The sequence below is a fragment of the Macaca fascicularis genome, chromosome 9 (assembly GCF_037993035.2).
Source record: "Macaca fascicularis isolate 582-1 chromosome 9, T2T-MFA8v1.1".
NCBI classification, from domain to species: Eukaryota; Metazoa; Chordata; class Mammalia; order Primates; family Cercopithecidae; genus Macaca; species Macaca fascicularis.
Window position 1 is genome coordinate 6,955,330 of NC_088383.1, and position 18,148 is coordinate 6,973,477.

The following is an 18,148-nucleotide window of genomic DNA, read 5'->3' on the forward strand; positions in this document are numbered from 1 at the left end:
AATTATTTTATCCCAAAATATTTTTTGACATATTTTGAAGTGACCTTGCAAAGCTGTCTCTTAATTTCCATACTGGAGGAATCTCCTTTCTCCTAATGGGTCTTTTCCAGAGAGTTTGACATCTGTAAAGGTCCAATAAGAAATATGTGCTATCTATTCTCTCTGCAGCCTGCTATCTGGAGGCTTCGTGTACATGACAAGGACATTATCTTCCACAACCCCACCCCCCTTATCTTAACTCAAGCATTTCTTTTTACTGACTTCAACTCCTCAGCCTTAGCTTAACTCTTTCAACCAATTGCCAGTCGGAAAACTTTTGAATCAACCATGACCTGGAAGCCTCCCACTTTGACATGTCCCACCTCTCTTGGCTGAACCAATGTATACCTTACATGTATTGCTTTATGTCTTTGCCTATAATTTCTGTGCCTTTAAAATGTATTAATATCAAACCCAGCTGTAACTCAACCACCTTGGGCACATGTTCTCAGGAACTCTGAGGCTGTGTCACAGGTCATGGTCTTTAATCTTGGCAAAATAAACCTCTAAATGGATTAAGACCTGTCTCAGATACTTTTTAATTTACATCTTATTGTCCCAGTTTAGTCACATGACCACACTTAGCTGCAAGGGAGGCTAGAAAATATCATCTTTAGCTAGGGGGAGAAATGTGTTGGGTTAAAACTTGGGGATTTTATTACTGATAGTGGAAGGGAAGAATGGATCCACAGGACCATAGAAATCTCTGTCATAATGGTTTATTTTCGTAGTTGTTTTAAATTCCCAGTCTGATAATTCCAACATGGTAGTATCTGAGTCTGGTTACAATGCTTGCTTTGCCTCTTTAATCTGTGTTTTTTTGCCGTTTAGCATGCCTTGTAATTTCTTGTTGAAAGCTGGACCTGATGTATAACATAAAAGGAACCAAGGTAAATAGGCCTTTAGTGTGAGGCTTTATGTTTATCTGATTAGGAGTTAGGCTGTGTTTACTATTTGCTGTAGCTGTAGGTGTCAGAGGATAAAATTCCCTCTAGTGTCTTTGTTTTTGTCTCCCCTCTCATCTTTGGGCTTCCCTGGAGACCGCTTCTTAAAGAGGGACTGAAACATGCAGTTGTTTCAGCTGTAGTCCCCTGTGACACACAACAACCCCATTCATGTAGTGGTAAGGTGCAGGGGGTGAGGAACCATTCCATAGTTTTTTTTTTTTTTTTTTTTTTCCATTCCATAGTCTTATGATTAGGCTCAGTCTTCAGCAAGCCTGTATCCCTGGACTGTGATCTTCACAAGTGCTTTTCATTCCCCTCCTCCCTTAGATGAGACAAGAAGGGCAGAGAGGCTAGAGTTGGTTATTTCCCTTCTTTCAGGTTGGTTAGACACTGGTAAAATTCAGGTTGGTTAGACTATGGTAAAATTGAAGATAGTGAGGAAAATACTTTCCTTGAGGGCAGGCCTTGTTGGACAAGAACTGAATGCTCTGGCATATTTCAAAATGGTACCTGTCAGGCCTCTGAGCCCAAGTTAAGCCATCATATCCCCCATGACCGGCAGGTATACATCCAGATGGCCTGAAGCAATTGAAGATCCACAAAAGAAGTGAAAATAGCCTTAACTGATGACATTCCACCACTGTGATTTGTTCCTGCTCCACCCTAACTGATACAATATGTTCTTCCCTGCCCTTAAGAAGGTACTTTGTAATATTCTCCCTGCCCTTGAGAATGTACTTTGCACGCCTATCCCAAACCTATAAGAACTAATGATAATCCCGCCACCCTTTGCTGACTCCTTTTTCGGACTCAGCCTGTCTGCACCCAGGTGAAATAAACAGCCTTGTTGCTCACACAAAGCCTGTTGGTGGACTCTCTTCACACGGACACACGCGACACTACCTTTTCTCTTTCTCCTGTCAAAAGCACAAGGAAGTTTTTCTCCCATCTTCACTGTGAAGACCTCATTGAGTTCCTGGAGGGAAAGGTCATGAAAGTGGGGACCCCTTGTGACTGGGCTGCTCCCCTGAAATTTTCGTCTCTCAGAAGTGTCACACTGAGCCTCCAGCAATTTGTCAGTTCCCAGTTTCGGTTTTCCTGCCCCTCTGCTGGTTCCAGTAGCAGGGTTTGTTCCTGGGCTTCTGCTCCGGGAAGTTGTGATTTCCTTGTATCAGCCCGTCTGCCTCACCCATATTGAGGACAGTGAGCTACCCTGTACTGTTACTTCTACAGACCTAAGAAGAGTTATTGACTTTCAGTTTGTTCAGGTTTTCAACCCACAGCAAATTAATTGATTATGCACATTGGCAGCCAGCCAACACAACCCCTCCATGAAAATCACTAGGAATTCATCATTTAGCTGAAGGAATACCAGTGAGTAAAAACTAAAACCAGTTCACGATGGTTCTGGTGATGCATCAGGAACAGCAGCCTTTCCTGGGTGCTATGCAAATTTTACGTTGTTGATAGAATACCAAATTGGAGTCTTCCATAAACTTTAGTAATATGCTAATTTTAGTTTTTGAAAACAAAAATTCAGGGTCTCCTGATAACTCACTTAATAGAATACTAAAGTCACCATAAAGACTTCAGGAGGATCCTTCTGGGCTGAGGACCCTTCTTTGAGAATCTTGAATAAGATAAGCAATATTCAAATATTTTGGTCTTGGGATCTCCTTTTTAGAAAGTTGAGGTGAAATTTACATACACAATTAACCATGATAAAGTATACAATCCAGTGGCTGTCATGTGTTCAACACGTTGTGCAACTACCTCCTCTCTCTAGTTTCAAAACTTTTTTACCACCCCAGAAAAATCCCCTGGCGAACACTTATCTCCTTTCTGTCTCCATGGAGTTGCCTATTCTAGATATTTCATATAAAATGAGTCATACTCTAGTGACCTTTTGTGTCTGGCTTCCTTCACTCAGCATAATGTTTTTGAGGTTCATCTAAATGGCAGCATGGATTAATACTTCATCCCTTCCTGTGGCTAATACTCCACTGGTAAGGATATACCATGATTTGCTTAGCCATTCTTTTTTTTTTTTTTTTTTGGAGGAAAGAGTCCCTTGGTCACCCAGGCTGGGAGTGCAGTGGTACCATCTCGGCTCACTGCAACATCTGCCTCCCAGGTTCAAGGGATTCTCATGCCTCAGCCTCCCATATAGTTGGGATTACAGATGCGTGCCACCATGCCCAGCTAATTTGTTGTATTTTTAGTAGAGACAGTAGAGATGAGGATTCACCATGTTGGCCAGGCTGATCTCTAACTCCTGGCCTCAAGTGATCTGCCCACCTTGGCCTCCCAAAGTGCTGGGATTACAGGTGTGAGCCACCACGCCTGGTCTTTATCCATTCATTTGTTGTTGGGTATTTGGGTGTTTCTACCTCTTGGTGAATGTGAATAATGCTGTTATAAACAGTCGTAGTTTGTGTTTAGACACATGTTTTTGTGTTGTTTGGGTGTGTACCTAGGAATAGAATTGGGTCATAGGACAAATTTATGCTTAGCTTTTTGAGGAACTGCCAAAACAGACTCTGTTTTGCACAGTGGCTGCACCTTTTGACATTGCCACCAGCCATCTGTGAGCATTCCTAGTCTTTTTCTTAAAGTCATCTTAATGTGTATGAAGTAGTATCTCATTGTGGTTTTGATTTGCATTTCTGAAATGACCAGTGATGTTGATATGCTTGTTGGCCATTTGACAGGACCTTTTCATGTTATTTAAAACTATTAAAAACTATGGAGGATACCAGGCTGGGTGCTGTGGCTCACACCTGTAATCCCACCACTTTGGGAGGCCAAGGTGGGTGGATCACTTGAGGTGAGGAGTTCAAGACCAGCCTGGCCAACATGGTGAAATTCCATCTCTACTAAAAATACAAAAACTAGCCAGGCTTGGTGGTGGGTGCCTGTAGTCCCAGCTACTTGGGAGGCTGAGGCAGGAGAATCACTTGAACCCAGCAGGCAGAGGCTGCAGTGAGCCAAGATTGTGCTACTGCACTACAGCCTGGGCAACAGAGCAACACTCCATCTCAAAAAACAAACAAAACAAAAAAACCCCAAAAAACTATAAAGCATTTTTGGTTATGTAAATTATAGCTAGCAATACTTAACATATTTATAATAAAAACCAAGAGTTTTTTAAAAATATCATTTATTCTTTTATAAACAATAGCAATAAATTGATTGTATGCTAACAGCAGAGTGATGACATCATCACATATCACATAGCTTCTGGAAAATTCCACCATACACTTTTGAGAGAAGGAGAGTGAAATGGTCAATAACATCTTAGTATTATCATGGAAAAGTTTTGATCTTATAGACCCCTCAACACCCAAAAGGAGTAATTCAATTCTACTCAAGTAAGATTTAAATATAGATATATTTTTTTTCTGGTCTGAGATTCTTCTCAACTTTAATCAGAAAACATATACCTGAAGGCGGAGGGGGAGGGTGCATGGATGAGTCTGTTTGTATGTGGTTGGTCACAGAACAGACAGAAAATAGTTATTTAATCTGAATCTGGACCCTGCTGAAAACTGCCCGTTATTTTTCATAACACTCTCCTGCCCCTTCAGAAATGAAAACTGGCTGATAGTTTCCTGAATGAATAATTTTCGTTAATCTTAACCATGTGATGATGTTGAGCTAGAATGCTGACTCAACTGATTCGTGAGGGGAGATCTGACACCAGATATGGAACCAGGACTTCCACCGAAATAGCTCTGGAAGTTGATTTTTTTTGTGGGAGTTGAGAGTGGATGGGTGTGCAGAGCGATAGCACAATGGTTCTCAAAGTGTGTTCCTTGGAATAGTAGTAGCAGCAACAGCACCTGGGAATTGTTACAAATGCAAAACCTTTGGCTCTATTCCAGACTGACGACTCAGAAACTCTGGAGACGGGCCCAGCGAACTGCTTTAACAAGGCCTCCAGGTGGTTCTGATATGCTGAAGATTTTGATTAATGTTTGAGGACTGCTGGTATGCTCTTCTTTTCTTTTTTTCCTTAAAGACAGGGTCTTGCTGTGTTGCCCAGGCTGGAGTGCAGTGGTGCCATCGTGACTGACTGCAGCCTTGAACTCCTGGGTTCAAGCAATCCTCCTGCCTCAGCCTCCTGAGTGTCTGGGACTATAGGCATATGCCACTACATCCAGCCAATTTTTAATTTTTTGTAGGGATGGGTCTTGCTATGCTGCCCAGGCTGGTCTCAAACTCCTGGCCTCAAGAGATCTTCCCACCTTGGTCTCCTAGGTAGCTGGGGTTACAGGCCTGAGCCACCGTGCCCGGCCTGATGTGCTCCTTTCCACAGTTACATTCTACTAGTGTGACCTCCATCCCTTCTCCCTCTTCACTTCCTTCTTTCTTTCCTTCCATCCATAAACACTGAATGTACGGATCCCTTTTTGGTGTTCTTAGACACTTCTCAGGAAACGTACTCATTGATTTGCACGTTGTGTGTCCATGTGTAAACATCAGATTAGTGCAGGCCAAATTCAGGGTATCATTCATAGCAATCCCAAAGAAACTAACTCTTAAAGAGGCCTATTAGTAATGCACAGGTAAAACCTTGATAAGTATGATTCTCTGCCTGGGACCTCATTTATCCTTCTGTTCCTGACATTGCCTCATGGGTTTGGCTGCCCCGTTTTGAAGTTACCCAAAGATTATTCTGCCATGGCCTCTGTTTTTTAGAAATTCAAGACTGAAGGCTCAGTAGAAGGGGGTTAGCTTAGAGGATTGAGCCAAGGGTAAAACGATTTCTGGGTAGCAGCCCAGAGTTCTTGAACGATGTTCACTGGGTAACGTGAAGGGGAGAATCAGCAGTCAGAAGTGGCTGGGAAAGGAACCACACGGACAATGTCCAGTTGTATCGGGTACAGGGTGTGTGTGTGTTGTGTATTTACATTAGTGCTAGGGCTTTCCTTGGGATTCCTGAACTGGGAAGTTGGAATGACATGAATGTAAACCTACTGTTCTTTATACTACACATAGCGTGGCGAGAGTTCCACACCATTCATGCTTTAATGAACACATATACATGAAAATAAGATGGACAGTTCTAGTGGTCTTGCCCTTTCTCTTCAATGACGAAATTGCTATTTAGAAGTGGGTAGCACTCGCTCTCTGATGGGACTGAGTTGGCGTAGAGACAAAGTTGCCTCTGCCCCATGTCCTGTGATGTGACTTCAGAGCTTCCAAAACCCAGGCGAGCACAAGGGATGTCTCCTGGGCGAGCATTTAGCACCTTTGATTTCGCTTGGGCTTCATGACTTCTGTTGTCTGTTCTCGGCTTCTTACCAAGAAGTTCTTGTTCTTTTGGTTTTCTAGATTGTTCTTCTATTCTTCCTCCTGTAGTGGTGTAACAAAGTCATGGTCATATGTGTAATATGGCACCAAAAACATGTGGTCCCCACTCTAAACCAGTGTGCGCGCCACCATGCCTGGCGAATTTTTGTATTTTTAGTGGAGACGGGGTTTCACTATGTTGGCGAGGTTGGTCTCGAACTCCTGATCTTGTGATCTGCCCGCCTCGGCCTCCCAAAGTGCTGGGATTACAGGCATGAGCCACTGCGCCTGGCCTAAGTTTTTAAAAACTATACAGCAGACAATAGCTGTGGAACAAGAATAATAAACAGCAACTAACTGTGCTAAATGATTTGCATGCAGTAAAGCACTTAGTTTCTAGCCAGCACTCTGCTATAGAACTTTATGAGATGATGGAAATCTTTTCTAGTTGTGCTGTCCAATAACACAGACACCCGTGGCTAGGGAATACTTGAAATGTGGCTAGTGCAACCGAGGAACTGAAGTTTTAATGGTATTTAATTTATTTGAGTTTAAATACACTTAAGTATCCGCAGGTGGCTAGTGGCTACTGTATTGGACAATACGGTCTTAGTCTTTTCCCAGTCCTTATTTGGCTCATGGGAATTTCTAATTACTCCCTACTTCACACAGAGTTCCCACAGCAAAAGGCTCCAAGCAGAGGTGTGCTGGTGATGTTTAACAAGCAGCTCTCTGACGACGTTGCCTATCTTCCCTGGTGTAAATCCTCCCTCCACACCCAGCTTCCAGCTGGCAATGTGACATCACTGACCACGTGATTGAAAAGAGCTGCGTAGTAGCCACCGTTGAACGGTATTTCCACCATGCAGACACAATCGATGTAAACCACCCAGGGAACAAAGATAACAGTAAAATGTAGCAAATAATTAGGAAGTGATTAGTTTTAAGTAATTCTTGTCTTTGATTTTCATGTAGTTTATTGAATTGTAAATTTAAATACTTTATTTTATTTTTTTTTTTTATTGTTTTGAGACAGCGTCTCAATCTGTCAGTCAAGCTGAAATGCAGTGGCGTGATCACAGCTCACTGCAACCTTGCACTCCTGGATTCAAGGGATTCTCTCACCTCACCCTTACCAGTAGCTGGGACTACAGGTATGTGCCACCGCACCGAGCTAATTTTAAAATGTTTTTGTAGACACAAGGTCTCGCTTTGTTGCCCAGGCTGGTCTCAAGCGAGCCTCTCACTTTAGTCTCCCAAAATGCAGGAATTACAGGCAGGAGCTACTGCTCCCAGCCTAAATGCTTTAGTTTTACATAATGGCTATGCTTAAAAACCAGTTTGCAGAAGTCCTGAAAATTTAACCGCTGCCTCTCACAAGCCACCGTGAGCCTTCTCTAGCACGTCACGGACTCCTGGTCATTGCCCAGAACAAACAAAAAATATTTCCCCAAACAAAACTCTCTTTGGCTAGGCTACAGTGATCTTTCGGTAATTCAAATGCAGCTTTTCTGTTGCCACAAGAGGGCACCACGAGTTGATAGCAGATTCTAGGAAGGATTTTGGACAAACTGACTAGAGGAGTCATTTCTAGATGTATGTTTGAGTCTCCCTAAAGACTGTAATTCTGGGAGACTTTGTGGGAACTCACATAGGTTCACACAGTTCTTTGTTTCACAACATCAACACTGAACCATTCCTACTTCCAAATAGCTTTGTCCTCTGGGCCCGAAGGCTTTTGGTCTTCAAACTAACAAATGAAAAAAAATCCTTGTAAGGTGTTAAGGCTTGTCAAGTGTTCAGCCTGAGGAAGGAGAGGATGCAAGTACTGAGTACACCTACAACACGTCAGCCATGTCACATCCTTCCCCTCCTGGAATCCTAAAATGACACCTTGGGAATCCGCTGACCCCTTAGAGAAACTGGTAGACTGTCAGTTATATAGATCATTCCTGCTACAATAACCCTGGGAGGCTTATCATTTGCATTGCAGTAATTTATACTTTTAAATTCCAGGAGGAAAATTAGGGTATATTATGGGCCTGATGACCCATATAAGAAAGGAAGAGATATTTTATTTTTCTCTCTGGCTAGGCTAAGTGCTTCGGTTTTGGGGGCGTGGATCTGCATTTTCTCAGGGTCTTACTGTGGAGTTTGTATTAGGGTTGGCCAGAATATATGCTGGCAGGGGTCAGGGAGGCCCTGGATAATCAAGAGAGATACAGAGTGAGTTTCTAGAGTTTACTTTTTCTTTATCTTTCTTTTTTTTTTTTTCCTTTTTTTTTTTTTTAAACAGAGTCTTGCTCTGTCACCCAGGGTGGAGTGCAGTGGCATGAACTCGGCTCACTGCAACCTCCGTCTCCCGGGGTTCAAGTGATTCTCCTGCCTCAGCCTCCCAAGTAGCTGGGATTATAGGCCCACACCACCACGCCCAGCTAATTTTTGTATTTTTAGTAGAGACGGGGTTTCTCCATGTTGGCCAAGCTGGTCTCGAACTCCTGACCTCAAGTAATCCACCCGCCTCGGCCTCCCAAAGTGCTGGGATTACAAGCGTGAGTGTGGCCAGCTTCCCTGATTCTTAAGGGAAGAATCCTTCTGTTATCCTAGTGCGGTGATCCTCAGAGTCTGCTCCCTGGAACCGCAGCATCAGTATCACGTGGGAACCTGATAGAAATGCAGATTCCCAGACCTAAGCAAGACAAGACGATTGCAGCAGAGATTCCACGGGTGAAACCCAGCAATCTGTGCTTCAAGGAGCCCTCCAGATGATTCTTTAAACAAACGTTTTTAAGTTGACACACAATAGTTACACATATTTATGGGGTATGTAGGGATGCTTTGATACCTGCAATGTGCAGCAATCAGATCATGGTATTTAGCATATCCATCATCTCAAACATTTATCATTTCTTTATGTTCCTACAGATGATTCTGGTGCAAATTCAAGTTTGAAAACCAATGGCCTAGTGTAGGGTTGTCAAACCTGGATGCATATGTATTAGATACATCCGAGGGGCTTTAAAACGTACAACTATCCCAGACATAAAAGGCCACATGATTCCATTCACACCAAATGTCCAGAATAGGCAAATACATAGAGAAGGAACACAGAGTAGTGGTTTCCCGGGGCTGGGGAGAATGCGGAACTTGGCAGTGCGGGGCTTCTCTTGGGAATGACGGAAGTATTCTGGAATCAGTGGGGATGGCTGCACAACATTGCAAATATACTAAATACCACTTACTGTGGTTTGAATACACCCTCCAGAGCTCATGTGTTGGAAACTTAATCCCTAATCCAGCAATGCTGACAGGTGAGATCTTGAAGAGGTGATCAGGTCACGAGGGCTCTGCCTCATGAATGGATTAATGTTGTTATTGCAGGAGTGGGTTTGTGATAAAAGCTGAGTTCAGCCTCTCCTGCTCTCTCTCACTCTCTTGCCCTTCTGCCTTCTGCCACAGGATGACATAGCACAAAGGCCCTTGACACATGGGGGCCCCTGGACCTCAGACTTCTCAGCCTCCAAAATGGTAAGAAATAAATCTCTGTTCTTTATAAGCTACCCAGTATCAGGCATTCTGTTACAGCAGCACAAAACGGGCTAAGACACCAATAAACTGTACACTTTATGACAGTTAAATGGTGAATTTGATCTCAATTAAAAATAGGTACTGATGTCTTGGGTTCACCCCCAGAGATTCTGATTGGAGCCCAGTCATTGATACCTTTTACCTTTTTATTTTTCTTTTGAGACAGAGTTTCGCTCTTTTTGCCCAGGCTGGAGTGCAGTGGCACGATCTTGGCTCACTGCAACCTCTGCCTCCTGGGTTCAAGCAATTCTCCGGTCTCAGCCTCGCAAGTAGCTGGGATTACATGTGCTCAACACCATGCCGGCTAATTTTGTATTTTTTAGTAGAGACAGGGTTTCACCATGTTGTCCAGGCTGGTCCCGAACTCCTGACCTCAGATAACCACCTGCCTCAGCCTCCCAAAGTGCTGGGATTACAGGCGTGAGCCACCGCACCTGGCCTATCTTTTAACTTTTTGAATTATTATGCTGTTTTGGCTGAACAACCTACATAAGCTACAAAAATATTTCTTATTGCAACAAATTTGTTCTTCTATTGTTGCAAATGAAGATTCCCCCCAAATTGAAAGTGGGTCACAATGGTTTTGGTGACATGATTTCCCTCTTGTAAACCTCTCTTAAAAGATGTCACAGCTATGAATAACACTGAGCCACAGGAGAAGCACAGCCCTTTGGACCGCCTTCCTTTTCCTGTGGCATTTACTCGGACCTTGCCACTCACTGGTATTTTAGAAGACTCTCTCCTGGATGTTCTAAGAGGCATCCAGGGTTGGAAATCTGAGTTAATGCAAAAAGACCACACATGGGTTACATTCCTGGTCAAGGGGATACTGGTGTGAGCCTCTGCAGAAGGGAGGGTGGGGAGCACAGGATAGGCAAAGCTCAGCACAGATGCTGCCCTGGGTCCTCTATAGGTAGGGGCTGGGTGGGAAAACCATGGGCTCTAGATTCAAGTTGCAGTGCTGGCTTCTGCTGTGCCATCTTCTTCAAGCTGTTGCATCTCTCTAGGCCACAGCTACTCCAAAGGTTTCTGAGAAGGTAGATTTCAATAATGTTTATAAAACAAGCATCAAGCCTGGTGTATAGTAGGTGCTCAATGAATGTGAGGCTCCTTTGCCTTCCCGTTTCCCTGGTGCTTTAATTTTTGTTTGTTTGTTTTTTGAGACAGAGTCTTGCTCTGTCACCCAGGCTGGAGTGCAGTGGTGCGATCTCTGTTCACTGCAACCTCTGCCTCCCAGGTTCAAGCGATCTTCCTGCCTCAGCCTCCCAAGTAGCTGGGATTACAGATACCTGCCACCATGCCCAACTAATTTTTTGTGTTTTAGTAGAGACGTTGGCCAGGCTTGTCTCAAACTCCTGACCTCAGGTGATCCACTCAGCCTTGGCCTCCCAAAGTGTTGTGATTACCAGCGTGAGCCGCCGCACCTGGCGGTGCTTTAATGCTTTTTTACTGACTCTTGGAGGCATGGATTGGCCTCTCCTTTTGCCAGTCCCTGAACTGCAGGTGATTAGAGCGAGCATGGGGCAGGGTGGGCAGGGCTGGGTGCAGGACTTTGATCTGATCGTGTGCTGCCTTGGTGATACCGCACTTACTGTCTCCGCTGCCAGGTGAGCCCACTCAGCAGGAGGATGCTGATCAGCAGGAAAACACAGCCGGCCACTGTCAATAGAGAGAGGGAGTTCAGCAAAGGGCCCTGGGCTTGGCATGGGGGCAGCAGGAGCCAGGCCCACAGGGCAGGCTGAGGACATCCCCAAAGAGCAAGGTGGAGGCTGCAGCCTCTCTTCCCCGTCTCAGGACGCAGGTCCCTCCCCGTGGGATTTCCTAGGAGTCCTGAGGAACAGGGCGGGGAGGACAGGGTGAGGGTGGAGGGAGCTTCCCCTCAGTATGCACCCTTCTCTCACACAAGCCCCTCAGAAAGGCTCAGAGGCCAGGCCTCGTTTAAGGACACCGAGAGCGCCCGGTAAAAGAAATGTTAAAATATGCAGATAATGAGAAGCACATTAACGTCTCCTGGAAGGGTTCAGGTCTTCCGGATACTGCTCTGCTGAGGTTCTGGAGCTTGACGTTTATTTACTTTCTAGGCAGATGCAACCTCAGAGTGTGTTTTTCCCTCCTACCAGGAAACGACGGCCATGTTTCTGGAAGCCTGTCCTCTCTGCCTGGCTACATGGCTCCTTCCTCCCACTGTTGACCCCTGACAGAGGCTCAGGGTACAGCCCTTCCAGATCAGCTTGAGAGGGGCTGATGCGACTGACTTGAGATTTCGCTCACAGCATCCTGTAACTGGTTCATGGGATTCTGAGCTGTCAGCATCTGGATTAGCTTTTCACTCACACATTCTGCAGTGTAAGGAAGGGGTCTTTTCAGTCAACCAACCAACCTACCAATCAACTAACCAACTAACCAACCTACCAAACAACTAACCAACTAACCTACCAACCAACTAACCTACCAACCAACTAACCAACCACCCAATCTACCAAACTATCTACCAACCAACTCACTAACCAATCAACCAACCAGTTAACCAACCAAACTACCAACCTACCACCCTACCAACCAACCTACCAACCAACCTATCAACTTACCAACCAAACTACCAACCAACTAACCCACCAAACTACCAACCAACTAACCAACCAATCTGCCAATCTACCAACCTACCAACCAACTAATCCACCAACATACAAACCAACCTGCCAACCAACCAACCAACCAACCAATTAACCTCCCAACCTACAAACCAACTTGCCAATCAACTAACCAACCTACCTATCAACCTACCAACCAACCAACTAACCTACCAACCAGTCAACCTGTCCATATCTCAGCCTGGTGTACATTTTGTCCACAAAGCCAGTGCCCCACTCACCTGCTACCTGGTACTCTGTTGTAAATATGAACGTTTCCATGGTTGCAGCCACTTCTGTCTGTATTCGAAAATCTGTGAAAAAGAGATAAAGAGAGACACTCCTGCTATTGTGACTTTAGGATGGCACCAGGCTAAAGGAAGTCAGGGCGTCTCTGTGGATGAGAAGCTCAGAGGCTGGTAGGAGACACGTGGTGGTGGTGAGGACAGGAGTTCCATCTCTGCCTGGGGACCGTGCTTGGTCCTGGTCCTGGGTTCCCTCTTTCTGACACTCGCTTTGGGGCCTGCAGGTCGCTGAGGCCCTTTCCCTGCTGAGAGGGAGAGGAGGCTGATGTGGGCGTCTCCCCTACAGGTCACCTCTGCCCATCTCTCTGAGCCTGGCTCCTGGCCACCCCTGCTCTTTTGGACTAGGCCTCTGGGGTCCAGCGTCTGTCTTCTCCCGCACCTGTTGTTGTGACGAGGCGGGAAGTCTCACTCTCAGGAAGGCTGTCGGGGCTTGCCTGAGGCTCCTCTTCACCTGGGGGAGAGAGTGAGTGATGCTGGTGGAGCTAAAGACAGGAGTCAGGGCCTCACTCCCACCCCGCCTGCCCTGGGCAGCCGGCCCCAGATATCCTGAGGAGGCATGAATCCTGGTGTGGGCACTTCGCTGGGGATGCCACCCCACATGGTTCCACACCAGGGGCACTGGGAAGCTGTGAAGTGGCCTCAGCAGAGCAGACGAGGCTGAATTCTAACTCTGACCCTGGCTGTCCCCAGATCTCTGAGCAATGGTTTCTCCCCAGCCTCCCTACTCAGTCCAGGTTTCCATCTGTGACTTGGAAACAGGTCATAATAATACAAATGTCACTGAACCTTTGGATGGAGCAGAGATGCACTAAGGGACAGCTGCTTCTGTGCCAGGTTCTCCAGTCCTCCTGAGGGGTAGCAGTCCTGGCTCTGCCCTGCCTCTCACCCTCTTCCAAGGAAGCGGCAGGCATTCCCTGGCTGTCAGGGTGGCCCAGCGAGGTTGCTACGGGAACAAAACAGCCTCCCCAGGGAACCCAAGAGAAGGACATGGAGTATGAGAAGTGCAGTGAGCAAGAAAACCAGGAATACTTGTGGTTGAATGTAAGTCGCTTTTTTTGTTTGTTTGTTTGTTTGTTTGTTTGTTTGTTTGTTTGTTTTTGAGACAGAGTCTTGCTGTTGCCCCAGGCTGGAGTGGAGTGATGTGATCTCAGCTCACTGCAACCTCCACCCTCTGGGTTCAAGTAATTCTCCTGCCTCAGCCTCCTAAGTAGCTGGGATTACAGGTGCCCACCACCACACCCAGATAATTTTTATATTTTTAGTAGAGATGGGGTTTCACCATGTTGGCCAGGCTGGTCTCGAACTCCCAACCTAAAATGATCTGCCCGCCTTGGCCTCCCAAAGTGCTGGGATTACAAGCATGAGCCACCACGCCCAGCCTGCATGTAAGTCACTTTTGATTGTCGCGATACTAATAAGATTTCAGAAGGAAGATAGCAGGAGACCTCAACATCGGTGGGCTGAGCGTTTGCATGCATGTGTGTGTGTGCATGTGCATTGAGTAAGTCCTGACACTGCACATTTTGTGTTGATTTATCCAAGCTCCGCTGGGGAATGGCACATGGGCAAGGAGCATGCTGACTGCAGAGTACTGTTCAAATCATGCATTTGCACGATCACCAGTAAGAGGAAAAATGCGTGAGTGGGAAACTGGACTTGCCCTTGGAGCCAGAGGAGGCCTCGGTGGCTTAGAGAAGTAGTGGACTCAGGACCAACTATGAGGCAGCATCTAGGGTGCTTAGGAGAGAGCTTTCCTTCTCTTCTGTCTCCAACCTTTCTCCCCACTCAGGGCACAGGGGAACCTTCATTGAAGGAGCCCTTGGAGTCCATCTGGTCTATTTAAAAAAAATTTTTTTTTTCAGAATGAGAAAAAAGGGAAGCCCAGGGAGATCAAGGGGCTTGTCTAAGGACACACAGCAGGAGAGGTCAGGGATTCCGCCCTGGTCAGCCTGATGGAGAAAAGCAACACTGTGGATCCCAGAAGGGAGCCACCATACCTGGAAACTGACTGGGCTCCGTTTCACCTGTGCATATGAGCTGGGGCCGGGTCCATCTTGTCTTCCCGTGGGTCATTTTGCAGACGCTCTCAGCAGGACCTCTGTGTAGAGCCCTGTATCCCTGGACGCACTGGTAGTAAACCGTCTGCCCCACCACGAAATGATAAATTCTTTCTGTGGCTTCATTTTCCCACGGTGGAGGTTCCCTGCAGTGACCTGGAAGATGGAAGGAATGCTCTGAAGGCAGTTGGGGACAGCACTGCGAGTGAGTCCAGGTTGCCTCTTGCTAGGGACTGGACCTTGGTTCTTACTCTTTTGACTGCTTGCTCATCCTTTCATTCAACCAATATATGTTGAGAACATCTGAGCGTGGGCAAGTTCGCTAGGCCCCGTAGGAAGGCATGAAGACCCTGTCACTCCTGCAAGGGGCGGACAGTGGATTGTGTAAGAAAGGCATGTGAAGGATAGCAGACGCTGGCGATGGGGACACAGAGGAATGAGCGATTTATTCCGGTTGGTGCTGCCCCGAGAGAGGAACACCACAGCCAGCTCTTGGAAGACAGTGCAGGGGTTGACAGTGGACAGGAGTGGGCGGGTCAGTCTCCGCTGAGACACAAGGGCAGGCTCAAGCCTATTTGGGCCCATGGAGCATGAAGACCACCTTGGATTTCTGCTGGACAAGTGAGGAAGCACATTCTTGGGGGCGGCCGGTGGACATCTTGGGATGATGGCGGAAGGACTGGGGGCAACCCAAAGCCAGGAGGAGGGACGGGCTGAGGGAACCTCAGAGAAATGGAGTACCATCTCTGATCAAGCCACACTGAAGCTTGACACACGTGTGCCCTTTCAAGGCTTCTCAAAATTTCCCATTCCCAGAACTTTCCACTCACCCAACTACATCCCAGGTCTGACTGACCTGCGGCCTGAGACCATGTCTTATTCTGATTAAATCTCTGAATTCCCCACCCACAGCCCCCAACCTGGACATACGGAATTGTATGTGCCCTCTAACCTTAGCCTGTGAAACTGCACACGTGCTCTGAACTTCCAGACTCTCCCCAACCCTGCATACCCAACAGAGCCTCTGTAAATGTCCTACAGAGCCTCTGGCCCAGCAGAAAGCTGGGTGGTCCTGTCCCAGGCTGGCTCCTGTCGTGTGGCACGCTGAACATCACGACTGAACTTGTGTTTTTGTCTCAGGATAAAAGGTTATTTGACAACCAATACAAATCATAACTGTCTGAACATGTTGGAATTGGATTTGCTTCTTTCCAATGAAAACACCCAAACTGAGACAATCTTTGAAACATCCCTCAGGCAGAGCCAGCCTTGGAGAAAGGACACTAAGCACTGGCCTCTTTGAAGCTTTCCAATAACTGTGCAGGGTGATATGGGGGAAGAAGAACAAAACAAACAAATGTGCTTGGAAACACCAGTCCAGGACAAAGTCGGAGGGGGAAGGAGTAAGAACATCGTGTTGCAACTGTGCCCTTAGATTAGTCTGTTTAAAAAAATAAAATAATGGAAGCTATAAACTCAAACTCTTTTAAAATAAGTAATCAGGAGAAAGTTTCCTCATCTAATCGGGGAGACCTGAGGTCTGATTCCAGCCCTACTATGTGAGCTTAGCCAAATCTTTTGATCTTTTCTGCATCTCAGTTTCTTCAGTAAATTGAAGTAACCCTTCCTGGTCCTGACTCATTGTATTGCCAGGCTCAAATGGGATGGTGCCTGATACAGTTCTTTGTAAGGCTGTAAAATTAGCAAAGGGCTCTGAAGTCTCCTAAGGTCAGGCCCTGACCTTAGAAAGCTCAATTCTTCCTAGCAGGTTCTGTTTTTCTTTTTTCTTTTTTGTTTTGTTTTTTGAGGGGGGACAGAGTCTTCCTCTGTCACCCAGGCTGGAGTGCAGTGGTGCAATCTCCGCTCACTGCGACCTCCGCCTCCTGATTTCAAGCAATTCTCGTGCCTTGGCCTCCTGAGTAACTGGGACTACAGGCGCCCTCCACCATGCCCGGCCAATGTTTGTATGATTGTAGAGACAGGGTTTTACCATGTTGGCCAGGCTGGTCTTGAACTTGTGACCTCAAGTGATCTGCCCGCCTCGGACTCCCACAGTGCTGGCATTACGGGCATAAGCCACTGCGCCTGGCCCATTTTCTTGACACCATGAGTGAACCACCATTCAGTCATGGGAAAGCTGAGGGCAGGCAAGGAACAGCCGCAGTGCTCACTCATGCACAGACTGCTGGCCAGGACACATGCGTCTGAAACTTTTGAGACTCACAAGTGTGGCATGTCCATTTTACAACCTTACCCTGGAAGAAATATGGGGAAGTGAATAATTTTTTTGTGGTGCGTTCTTTTGTGCTTAAGGGGAAGACGCAGAGCGTTTCCTGGAGGGCGGGGATCGTTGTCACACTCTTGTTTGTGTCTCCTGTCAGCAGGGCCTGGCACACAGACCCAACAGATGATTGTAAGTTGAGTTGAATTTGGGTTGAATTCTATTTGGCCAGTTACCAAACCAGGGAGTGAGCCCAGACCTGGATTGGCTGCCGTCAGATTGGCTCGAGTTGCTGAGCAAACAGCCTTTGGGCAGCTCTGCACTAGCTCTTGTCTGCAATGATGTCCTGGGAGGAGGGAGCAACATGCATGTGTTTACAGAAGGCAGGGCAGACTTTCTTCCCTTGGATACACATCATCCGCCTGCAAGAGAAGGGTGGGCTCTCAGGAGTTAGCTGGAGGGCAGATTCATCTCTCACCTGGAAGGCTCACTTGGTCCGCCAGCTGCATTTGACTTTGCATTTCTGTGGTTTTTCTTTCTTTCTGTTCTTCAGGTTGAGGTGTCACTTGTTTTGTTGTGTTCCGAGCAGCTAAAAAATATAGATGGAATGATGCAGATAATTCCACAAATGCTTAATAGAAAACACCGTTCATGTATTCATTCACTTGAGAAGCACACTTGTCCAGTGCCCACGATGTGTCTGGCGGTGTCTGGCTGCTGAGCTTACAAAGATGAAACCAGAGCACGCCCTCCCTCGGGTGGGGCCTGCTCGCACACCTCCCAGCACCGGCCTCTGGGTATTCATGTGCATATGGCAATGCCCACGACATGTATTTGAACGTGTGTATGCGTGTCTGTGTATGTCATGTATGTTATGTGTGTATGTGTGTGTGTCTCACCAAAAGGGACTCCTTGCTTGCTATCAATTGTTTTTGAGTTGTTTGACGGCAGCAGAAGTGGTCTCACTCCACAACGCACTGATCCTTTGCTCCCTAAGACTGCTCAGAATGCTTAAAGTTAGAGACACCATCTTAACAAAATGACAAAGAAACTTCTAGAATAGTCC

The 18,148-nt window shown here is 46.4% G+C and overlaps 1 protein-coding gene, 1 long non-coding RNA gene and 1 other non-coding gene across 11 annotated transcripts in view; 1 reads left to right on the plus strand and 2 right to left on the minus strand.

The window, feature by feature from the left end:
• LOC102122230 (uncharacterized) overlaps positions 1–18,148 on the plus strand; it is a 50,671-nt gene that overhangs the window by 12,326 nt on the left and 20,197 nt on the right. For 2 of the 7 annotated variants that reach the window (XR_012417434.1, XR_012417436.1), the window contains 3 exons: positions 4,871–4,976; positions 7,318–7,435; positions 9,741–9,809. This is a non-coding gene — a long non-coding RNA (uncharacterized lncRNA). Of the gene's footprint in view, positions 1–4,870; positions 4,977–7,317; positions 7,436–9,740; positions 9,810–11,989; positions 12,813–13,638; positions 13,846–14,666; positions 16,337–18,148 lie in introns of those variants that run through there. The other 5 variants (XR_010577813.2, XR_010577815.2, XR_012417433.1 and 2 more) reach the window with 4 other exon arrangements.
• IL2RA (interleukin 2 receptor subunit alpha) overlaps positions 4,988–18,148 on the minus strand; it is a 51,295-nt gene continuing 38,134 nt past the window's right edge. Inside the window, exons 3-8 of one of the 3 annotated variants that reach the window (XM_045399521.3) lie at positions 17,561–17,671; positions 14,802–15,017; positions 13,184–13,255; positions 12,742–12,813; positions 11,462–11,528; positions 4,988–6,344 (exon numbers count right to left, since the gene is read on the minus strand). In XM_045399521.3, coding sequence (XP_045255456.2) covers positions 6,320–6,344; positions 11,462–11,528; positions 12,742–12,813; positions 13,184–13,255; positions 14,802–15,017; positions 17,561–17,671 — 563 coding nt within the window. In that variant the 3' untranslated portion in view covers positions 4,988–6,319. Of the gene's footprint in view, positions 6,345–11,461; positions 11,529–12,741; positions 12,814–13,183; positions 13,256–13,590; positions 15,018–17,560; positions 17,672–18,148 lie in introns of all 3 variants that reach the window. The other 2 variants (XR_012417432.1, XM_045399522.3) reach the window with 2 other exon arrangements.
• Positions 10,491–10,631, minus strand: LOC123566997 (small nucleolar RNA SNORA14). Its single transcript, XR_006689708.1, has one exon. It is a non-coding gene; the product is annotated as a small nucleolar RNA SNORA14 (small nucleolar RNA).